The sequence below is a fragment of the Bactrocera oleae genome, chromosome 6, assembly GCF_042242935.1.
Source record: "Bactrocera oleae isolate idBacOlea1 chromosome 6, idBacOlea1, whole genome shotgun sequence".
NCBI classification, from domain to species: domain Eukaryota; kingdom Metazoa; phylum Arthropoda; class Insecta; order Diptera; family Tephritidae; genus Bactrocera; species Bactrocera oleae.
Window position 1 is genome coordinate 54,885,635 of NC_091540.1, and position 11,268 is coordinate 54,896,902.

At 35.8% G+C, this 11,268-nt stretch overlaps 1 protein-coding gene and 1 non-coding gene across 2 annotated transcripts; both read left to right on the forward strand.

The window, feature by feature from the left end:
- Nucleotides 1–102: 102 nt before the first annotated feature.
- LOC106620206 (uncharacterized) lies at nucleotides 103–761 on the forward strand (the record flags this gene model as incomplete). The annotated part of the gene is made up of 2 exons (XR_011396916.1): nucleotides 103–165; nucleotides 267–761. It is a non-coding gene; the product is annotated as an uncharacterized protein (transcript).
- A 5,417-nt stretch (nucleotides 762–6,178) lies between these two features.
- On the forward strand, nucleotides 6,179–10,604 carry LOC106620201 (uncharacterized). The gene is made up of 7 exons (XM_070111406.1): nucleotides 6,179–6,908; nucleotides 9,198–9,350; nucleotides 9,453–9,588; nucleotides 9,652–9,779; nucleotides 9,839–10,126; nucleotides 10,186–10,413; nucleotides 10,472–10,604. The coding sequence occupies exons 1-7, from the start codon at nucleotides 6,731–6,733 to the stop codon at nucleotides 10,588–10,590; spliced, it is 1,230 nt and encodes a 409-aa protein (XP_069967507.1). The 5' UTR covers nucleotides 6,179–6,730; the 3' UTR covers nucleotides 10,591–10,604.
- Nucleotides 10,605–11,268: the final 664 nt, after the last annotated feature.

Below are 11,268 nucleotides of genomic sequence, written 5' to 3' on the forward strand. Positions count from 1 at the left end.
GTCTTGTCTTATCACTAAGCAACCTTCGAGTGGTAGACGTAGACCTAACAAGCTTCCAACTTGCTATAAAGCTAACGGCGAGAAGACACAGTTTAGTTGAATTAAGTTGTCGCTAACAGTTACAACGCACATATAAAAATGATTTCCACAAAAATGTTTCTAATAGTTAGTGAATACATATATACTATATATATATTAGTAATATACAAGATCTAAATTTATTTCTAAAATTTCTTTTTATTTTTTATTCATTTTTTTCGCCGCAGAGTTGCCTCCTCGCGACATTCCTCTTATACTCTCCCGCATCGGCCAAGTGCAACACTTGCAGCGTCAACGGTATAGCATGCCTCACCGATAGTTCATTTCTCATCTGCCACAAAGGTAAACCAGATTCGTCGCATATCTTCCAGTGTCCTGCCGGAGAGGTGTGCGTCGCCAATTCGCCAGAGAGGTGTGTACCGGGCTTAGAATCCTCAGCAGATTGCGCAGCCGAACAAAATGCTTGTGGCGACTGCAAGGGCAACAAGCTCTTCACTTGTCTCACTCCAACCACCTTTGCGCAGTGTAACAGTACCGCGTTGTTGCGAAGTGTTGTCGGCAGTTGTCCTAGTGGCCTGACCTGTGATTCTTCACGTCCGGAAATTTGTGTTGCTGGTGGCGCCGAGTGTTCGACATAAGTGATTTGGTTTAAGTGAGTTATAAGAAAATTTATATATTGTTCTAGAAGTGTTTAAAGTGGTGAATAAATGATGGAAACTGAACTGTGGGCGGAATTGGTGTTATATGTTTATTTTTTTATCAAACAAGTCTGGGGGTTTGAAAATTATGTATAAATTACAAAATGTTGCTACAAACTACATATAAAGTTTTTGGTGACATAACGAATATATGTGACACCTAAACCTAATTGAGATAGATATGTATATTGGTCAATCTGAAGTATCTTAATTTAAGTCAGAAAGCATAATTTTCTGGTAATGATTTGTCGTAATGCCCAGAATAGATTAAGTCGGGTCTATACTCCCCTAGACCTATATACGTAATATATAAACATTTTAAAATTTCGGTTTTCTTTATATCGTATATAACGGTTAATATGTAACATGTCTTAGCAAAATTAAGTGATCGTGTAATATCGGATATAATATAGCTTAATACCGTAAATGCAAGAAATCGGTCCGCAAGGTACCCCAGCTTCCATATATGGTACTACTTATAATGATTTAATTTAATTTAATTCTAACAAACCGAGTAATGCCGAATATATAGGTCAGTGTGTGAGTTATCTATATAAAATGCGTAGAAGCATGTTCTCGAGTATATTTGAGTATTGCCAAATGTTAATGTAATCAGTCCAGATCGTTCCCTAACTCCAATAAATCCGATATAATAATATACGTCTTTCCATCTGACGTTAAACCGTTATGTTGGTCAAAATGTGTGATAAAATATTGTAATGAAATTAAGTGGGCATGTTTTCTTAAACATAATATGAATGAAATTGGAAAAGATTTTGGTCTAAACCTCATATCCCTAACCCATATAATGATTATCGATCCTCTGGTGGACTTTTTTCTCATGGAACCAATATTTTAAATTTTCGATTGAATTTACATCACATATATATACGTGTTTTAAGATTGAATTTGAGTGGTTTGTAAATTGCGAGAGTATAAATTTTTCGGTTACATTCGAATTTACTTTTTTCTTAATTGTTCAGTTTAACTTAATTCTTCTTACTGTCGAAGGCACTTCATAGACATATATATAATATATATTATTGCCAAGTCGAGGTCATTACAGCGAATTTCATAGCTCTGTTTATCTCAACGGTCTCCAATCTGATGCAAAATTACTTGTGATATCGCCGTTTATAGTTGACCAGACGTCAACCTCAAGCCTTAAATAAATACATTAAAAATGTTAGTCCTACCTATGAAAGGACAACCCTACAAATTATTTCGGACAATTTTTCAGGCAATTAATCATATTTGTGAAGTTTACTAAGACTTATTATCAAATCACATTACGATCTCTTTCCAAATACATGTACTTATGCATACACCATACATATTTAGTTCTCTAGAGAAGTATTGAGCAAATTTGGAATTATGTTACTCATACGTCACCGACACTCTGAGATAATTTGTACAGTTTATAATGGCTAAGGTTTTGCGTAAATATTTTACAATATTGAATTAGGTATTTAAAATAACTGAAACTAAACTCAGCGCAAACGTATAAATCTGGACCGATTTTATTGGTTTTTGATACCAAACCACAGCGGGGTTGAGTAAACATGCCCATTTAAATTCATCAAGATATCACATACGTTGAATTGATACGCTATAATCACAGAATACAGTTATTCATATAGAAATCAGAGAGGCAGAAATCTTAGTTCAATATGTGGAAGCTAGTAGAAAAGCTATGTTCTGATTCTAGCAGCACTGCGGTTGGTTTAGTCCTATTCTCGCCATTGACAAACTTTTATACCAATCTCGAATCTCAAAGCCTCTATTGTATGTTAAATTTTAAAATATATGTCCTTGATCCCCTCTAACATTCCAAGGTACCTTCAAATATTTGAATATAAAATTTTGATAAGATTATAAAAAGCTAGTTTCTTTTAAAATATTGAAACTATTTTATGGCAGGGTTAGAATCATCGGAATTGTCGAAAGTTATTTTGTTAGGCAAAGAATATCGAATTGATGGGTCAACCGGCATACGGACCGGATTTGGAACACAATGGCTCCGTTTCTACCTATCTAGAGAATAAACCATGTGGTAAAGAAATTTGGTTAAAGAAATGTCTTCTTTATAAAAAAAAATGCTGTATAAATTGTGTGTCTTTAAAGTACAATACTATAGAGCAGAAAACGATGATCAAAATAATCATATTTATATGCACTCTAAAAAAACTTAACCTGGTAACTCTAAAATTTATTTTAACAAATGTGTCCATGGAGTTACTAAAACGACGATCTTCGAGAAAGCTTAAGAAAGAAAAATCCAATATGGGACTCAAGCTACATGTATTCAGTTATTTTTTAACTGTTATATATACATTTAAAACTATAAATATTCTAAAACCTGGAAAAACGTAAACTTCGGAAGCTATAACACCCCTCACAAATACAAAAGTTTCCTTACAAGAGCTTTGATTGGTCAGTTTTTATGGCAGCTATATGCTATAGTGACTGGATCTGAATATTTTCTTCGGAGATTGTATCATTGTTTGAGGCAATAAGCCGTGTCAAATTTCTGGCTATATTTCTATAGTGGTCCGATATTGACCGTTCAAACAAATAAGCAGCTTCTTAGAGAAAATGGAACGCATGCAGATTTTCATGCTGATCATTTATATATACTTTATAAGGTCTCTGACGTTTCCTTTTGGATATGACAAACATCGTGGCAAACTGAATATACCCTGTTTAGAGTGTGTATCAAATGCCAGACATCTTCAGAAAAACATGCTGGAGGATTTAATTCGGCATCTTTAATACAGCGTTGCCATCTAAAAAAAACTTTATCTGAAAATATTACCAAATGTGTGCCCATAATATGACGCCAAAAAATCCCTGCAAAAGTTAAAAGTATTTAGGTTGAATATAATTTTGATTTCTAGTGGAGTTGCCACATATCAAATAAAAAGTAAATGTATTTCAATAACGTTTCAGCGAGCATTCTACAAAATTCTATAATTGAGTTGAAAAAAGCCGCTTAATTAAGATTTTTCAATAGTGCAAGTTGTGTAAACGCTCAGAAGTCGTGAAAAGCTTGCGAATTATTATTTATTTTGATTTAAAATGAGAACTCATATTAAAAACTTCTACTTCTGCACTAGTATTTTACGAAAAGTTATTCACTTTCACTGTAGGAATACTGAGCAATTTTGAATTGGTGACAGCATGAGTTCCTACTCTTCAAAAACTAACTCACTGTGATGTTAACTCACGGTGATGTTCAGTTTAATTTAATTTCAATTTTGCTTCCAACTTGTCGCCTCACCTATTGCTTATGCTCTTATTGCTAAAAAAATACTCGCATTACACAATTTTTGTTTGACAGTGACCTAAATTTGATATTGAGCAAAAACAAAAAAATTGTTTCGCTCCATCCTACTACACACATTAAAAAGTAATACACATGTTTTATAACAAATTTAAATTAATTAACTGTCAACACTGAAGCTTAACTGCCTTTAGGCCTAGTCGATTAAAGTATAATGTCGCAACAACGTAATTCACTCAATTATTGTCTTTTGCATAAATATTAAAGGAGTATTTTACCGAATGTCGCGCTCATAACAGTTATACGAATTTAATCCACTGTCATAATTTACAGTTTGGGTGCGGCGAGCGGTTCGCTAGGCGTTGAAATTGTGAGAATTGCCAAAGTTTTGTTGTCAGCAGCGATTATTGTCACCGGGAAATGTTGTTGTGGCAGGTGTTGACAAAATGGCTGGATTTAATCTGAATAAACAAACGCACAAATCTTTTTTTTTTTTAATTGGTATATGCAGTGGTGTATGTTTGTAGGTGACACTAGCATTTCTACCGGAATTAAAGCGAAGTGACATTGACAAATCTCACACAAAGCGTAACGCGTGGGTATCTCATATCTATGGTATGTTAATCTAAATAAAATAAGCGTTCAACTGTTGAATTTAAAAAAGAATTTATGGTTACCAACTGTTGCAAAAATGAAATACAGAATACTAATTGTATACTCAGTTCAACGGTTTAGGTTCAATGTTCCATGTTTTGATTTCATTTAAGCTTATAGAAATAATTGAGTCTGGAAAAGACACTACATTTATCTCTAAGGGTTATTCTTTAGAGTAGGTAGAGATACAAAAAGAAAATTTTACAAACAGTTCAGTGTCGAAAGTAATAAAAAAGTAGGAAATAAACATACTCAAAGTTCATAAGGATCGGTGAAGCTTACACTCTTTAACTGTACTTGCAGAACATAGGTAATGTTAGGTTATGTTAAGGCACCAATCGTAACAGCGTAGAAAGCCGGCGCGTTGTGGTACCTAAAACTTCTTTACAATAGATCAAAAAACCCTTTCAAATCGACAAAGCGCTTTGAGTCTAACACAAATTTGTTGAGACGGCTAATGTCAGTTTCGGTTGTGACTCCTTTTTCGGCGAGGTGTTTCAGAATCAGTCTAGCAAAGGTTGGACAACGGAGTAGAAAGTGCCTGCATGCTTTCACTTCTCCCTTCTCTATAATGTTTCGACAACTTGCAGGTTCTACAAGGTTTGTAGCCTTTATACATGATTCCCTATTGGACAGTGTTCAGTAAGATCCCCTACAATTGCGGCAAAATGAACTTTGCTAAGAGCAAATACTTCAATAAATGTCCTGTGTTCTACTTAAGGCCAAAAGAATATTGTAGCCGCACAGGAGCAGATCATCGACCTGCGCTTGCTAAGCATATGTGAGATCCATTGGTCCAATACTAAAATGCAAGACGCCAATGAAGATCCAACTCGGGGCAAGGGTAACCCTTCTCCAGCGAATTCTCCATTTCTACATATCCTTCGTCTGTATGTAAGAAAAAACCGCCAGAAGTAGCCTCTACGATGCAGTGATCCCAGTTTTCGGGAATACAGTTAAGGTAGGAGAAAATTTCGGCATATTCCTGTTCGGACCCCTTTATATATCCGGCTATTCTGAGCCTTCAAACGCACTTCGCAGCAATAAACCTGTCGGCAATATCCACAGATAGTATATGTAAAATGGCATTCAATGGTATTGTTGGTATAGTCCGCAGTGCACCGGACCAGCATTTACATAGGTGTTCTTGGTGGATTGTCGTGGTATCTCAGAAAGGCGAAATGTCGAAACTTACTAATATTTTAATAAGGACCACAGTGTAAATGCCATCGATTATGAAAACATTTAGTACAATACAATATATAACATACAATTTTTATTTTAAAGCTTTTGAAAACATTTTTTTTTAACAATAAAAATTTATTTATACAAAGGCTTTTCAATAAATATTAAATTTAATAATAAATTAAACCTTTACTGGACCTTAACTGGAAGCTATTAATTAAAATTTGGCAACCCTACACATAAAATTATCCACAAATATGCAACGAAGATAATTACAATAAATATATGATATTATATTATATATTCATACATATGTATGTGTATAAAGGTATTAAATATATTTAAGTACCGACAGTTGTACGCCAATGCTACCAACTAATTGTAGCGCAACTAATTGTTTTACAACATCAACAACAAATTAGTTGGTAATTGTACAAGTTTACGAAGTGTTAAACTCTCTTCAAACCACCCATAAACATTAATATTTTAATTAAAATGTACTGACATACATTTGCACCTGTACGTGACTGCAGTCAACAACCGTGTGCCATCGACGCATTCATCGGCGCATTGTCACCAACTGTTGCGGCAAACACCCACCAGCCACCATAGTGCTAGTTGTACAAAAGGTGAAATGGAGTTTTTGTAATTATCAAATTCATTAAATCAGCACTGTTAACGGTCATTAAACCATTTGTCTCACACTCTGTGATTGTAACATTTGGCAACAGTATGTTCCTCACGTTCATAAATTCAAGCAGTTATGGCGCAGGCGCGTTAGTACGATTTCGTTTGCCCTACCGAGTGGATTTTCACCAGAAATAATAAAAATTAAATATAATATAATATAATAAAAATAAGTTTCATTAAGATGTGCCAACAACAACATAAACTGTCGTGTTGGTTAAATATAAGAATCGTCTTTAAATTCGTGTTGTTCACATTTACTCTCTCGCAAAATTCGTGTAAAGTCCAAGAGGGCAGTTCGTGGAAGGATATAATATTCGGTAGCAAATGGATACCGTCTGTAGGCGCTCGTGACCCTAGGTGTATGTTTGTATAATAAATGTTATGGATTTCTCAAATTATTATAGAAAATAATATAGTGTCTATTACCATCGGAGAATTAAATTGTATTAATAAAAAAAATATTGGTGCTTCCTTATATTAACTCCAAAAAATAATGAAATAAAAATAAGATGAAATATTTTGTAAAATGCCCTTTATGTATAACATAATTGAGCTAGTTATGTTTTGTGTCTCTGTGTGAGACTTTAAAACCAAAAGAGTTGGAGTGCGGGTATGTTTGACTGAAAAAGTGATATACTGATGCATAGATTATCACCGACTAGGTGAAAGGAAGTCTTATGTAAAAAACTTAACAGTGTTTTAAAGCAACCTATTTTGAAAAATGATATCCGACCAAGAAAGTATATACAACTATTCTGCTTCCTGCTGTTAATAAACCATTTTCTTATTTTCTGCAGGTCCCTTATTTGTATACCCTGAACAGGGTATATTAAGTTTTCCATGATGCTTGTAACACCTAAAAGAAAACGTCAGAGACCCTATTAAATATATATATAAGGTAAATTCTCAGCATTATGAGCTGAGTCCATTTAACCATGCCCCTCTGTCTGCATATATGGGAACTAGCCTCTCAGTTTTTGAGATAACGTTCTGAAGTTTTGCTCCCGTCTTTTTCTAACTAAGAAGCTAATCATTTATCGGAATCGTCAATATCGGACCACTATAGCATATAGCTGCGATACAAACTGAACGATCGGAATCAGGTGCTTGTATGGAACATTTTTTCATTTGACGAGAAATCTTCAAGAAATTGGCATGGATTTTTGTCTGAAGCAATGGTACAATCTTTGTATAAGTTGTTCAGATCAGATCACTATATGCCTTGATGGAACACAATTCCTCATCTATTGGCAACAGCTGCTTGCTTCTGGGTAATTGCTTCTTTTAGACAATTGTAGACAGTATAGGGCCAACTTAAGAATTTGGCTGTGTCGGAGTTAATTCTCTGCCAAGACCTCCGGAAACATAGCAAAATTTTCTTGACCGTCAACCCTGCCTTGGCCACCGTTTGCGCAGGAAATTCGGTCCAGGAGTTTTTTTTTTTACATTAACCCGAGTGGCCCCCAACCATTGAATTAATTTTTGTATCTAGCGATATTTAAATGTTTCCAAACGGTTAATTGTACAATATTTAGCTTATGAGCGAAAGAAAGCTTAATTATTTCATCGATATATACATACAAATTATTTTTCCAATTCGATAAAAATATGTCAGAACAAATTGTCAAGAAGGCAAATCAGTACATTATCTTTATATACAATTTTTATCAAACGAGTGGTAATATATTAGGTTACGACAAATTTTTGAATATTTAAACTATGAAAACAACACCTTAGGTGAAAGATTAAGCATAAAAGCTACATACCTGCAGCCTCTAAGTTTTCAATTATTCTACATTTGTTTTTGTCGAAGCCTTATTTAGAAAGTTTAAAATAACATAGGCGTCTGAGTTGGTACGAACATTGCATCTTTCGAAAGAAACAATAGTCTTGTGTCGACTGTTCCAAAAATGCTGAGTTTACGTTAAAAGAAGGATCTCATGATAGCCGCTTTTTGAATGGCGAAAATCATAATCACAACAACATCTCAAATGTAAAATTAACAATCTACTTTTTGTAGATATATCGTAAATAATACTGATAACCTATACAAAGGTTATAGTATGGTGTTAGTATACAAGGGTTCAGTTAAGTTTAAAAATTGGATAATGGGCGTAGTACTGCCCTTATCTAGGTGAAATTTCATATCGTATAAACTACTTGATCGATTGGAACCAAATTTGTTTCAAACTTGCTCTTTACATGTTTTAAAATTACAAGGGAAATCGCAGTGTGAGTTTACCATATTGTTTTCCTTAAAAATAGATAATAATCATGAATATATGATAGAAATTAAAATTGCTCAAATGCTTTCTCTAATGTGTGGCAGTTCTTATCTCACCTAAAATGGTTAATATCGGATTATATTATATATCGGTGTGGTGTCAAAAGTGGTTCAGTTCCTTATCTTCTATAAACCATATTTATACAAGATTTTCGATAATTGGGTTAACGTTCTGCCGAATAATTCGATATTATAAAATTGAAGAATCGGTACATATTTGTATGTTTCCTGTATACCCAAAGTATTGCATTCCTTTCTTCGATTCCCAATTTAGTATAGAATTAAGAATATTATTTTAGATTACTTTAAAAACGTTTAAAATACTTTAACTGATTTCTGTTTATATTTTATTTCCATCTTATAGTTTTACCAATCTTTAATGTAGTCCCTGTTGGTACTGGCACCTGTACGGCATCATCTGGTGAACAGGGCAATTGCATACCGCAGAAAGAGTGTCTGCTACGCGCTGGCATACCAGCTGGACCCTGCGCGGGCGGTTATGGATTGTGTTGTGTTTGTAAATAAAAAAAAAATCCATCACCATTTTCTATAACTAAAAGCACTTTTTCAATGTGTTCCAAACTTCGAATGTCGAATTTAAATATTTTTTAATTTTCAGTTCTACAAACTTGCGGTGGTGTTATACGCGAGAACTCCACCTATTTTGTCAACCCTAACCATCCAGATGTCTATGATGGCACTGGCAGCTGTCAAGTCACAGTGCAGAAAATACATCCAGACGTGTGTCAGTTGAGGTTAGAAAGCTACAGCAACCGGAATATTTTGAAACAACTAATTATTTTATTTCCTCCTTCCAGACTCGATTTGGATATGCTTTCCATTGCACCACCCGAAGCACAGAACCATGTCTGCAATCAGGATCAGCTACTCGTATCCGGCAGCAGTCCGATACCAATAATTTGTGGCACCTCGTCAGGTGATCACAGTAAGAAAATAAATAACTTTTTTGTTTGAATCCTTTGGTAGAAAATTCTCTCTTCGCAGTGTACATTGACGCCGGTTTGGGTCAAAGTAACGCCATCGTACTTTCCGTTATAACGAGCGGCACTTTTTCACGAATCTGGCGCATACGAGTTACACAAATACACTGCGGCAGTTTGAGTCGAGCCGATCATGGTTGTCTACAGTACTACACCGGCATCAGTGGACGCGTACGAAGTTTCAATTTCAACACTGTAACGGGAAGACAGCTCTCCAATCAGGATTATAGTGTTTGCGTACGCGCGGCGCGTAATTTTTGTAGCATACAGTACAATGCTTGTCCGGATACTGGTGAGCTCGAATTCAGATGGTGTTTTTGAACTACTATTATACGAGTATATTTTCTTTAGAGAACAACCGCTCGCGCTCCTTTACCATCTCCGGCAACTCCAATAATCCCACCGGTTCAATGGTTGGTGGGGGTACACAAGTAACCCAGAACACATGTATCAACGATTGGCTGCTCATCGGCTGCATGCGTTCGGTGGATCGCATTCCGCCCTTGGCTGCCTGTGAGGATCGGGTCTGTGGCGGCACATTTAGCGCAGAAGTGGGTACCATTCAACGCACCGTGCAATGTAAGTCTTGACTTTAGCTAGTGTTTAATTATTAATGTATGTTTTTATTAAATTGTAGCGAGTGTGCGTCCTTTCCGCCTGTATTTCCATACGGATGGGGTCGAAGCGCCTACAGATGTTGACAACCGTGGCTTTTGTTTGGATTTCGTGCAGCAGCCGTGTACGAATGGTTTTTAATTACTTTGGTTGACTATATTTTTTACTTAAATAAGTTGTTTTTGTATTTTGAATAAATTTATAAAGAATTTTTGGGTTTCTGTATTGGGTAGGTCTTATAATATAAGGTTGTCAAATATCTCCCTTCCGCTTTTTTGCTCTTCATTCAATGCTTTATAAAAAGTGTTACAGTGATAAGGGTTAAAATATGCGCCGTTTTGTTCGATGATCTGTTTCCATCTAGACGGCAACTTCATAATACCTTCTTCGTAGAAGCCCCCCTCCTTATTTGTGAAGAATTCGGACAGCCACTTTTCACAAGCCTCTTTTGAGTTCAACTTCACACCACCAAGGGCATTCGCCATGGACAGGAACAGGTGGTAATCACTTGGCGCTACGTCCGGGCTATATGGTGGATGCGATAAAACCTCCCGTCCGAGCTCCCGTAGCTTCTGACGAGTCATCAACGAAGTGTGTGGTCTGGCGCTGTCCTGGTGGAACACTACACCCTTCCTGTTGGCCAATTCTGGACGCTTCTGGTCGATCGCCTGCTTCAAGCGGTCCGGTTGTTCGCAGTATACGGTAGAATCAAGCGTCTGGCCATATGGGAGCAGCTCATAATGGATGATTCCCTTCCAATCCCACCAAACACACAGCAAAACCTTCCTGGCCGTCAATCCCGGCTTGGCCACTGTTTGG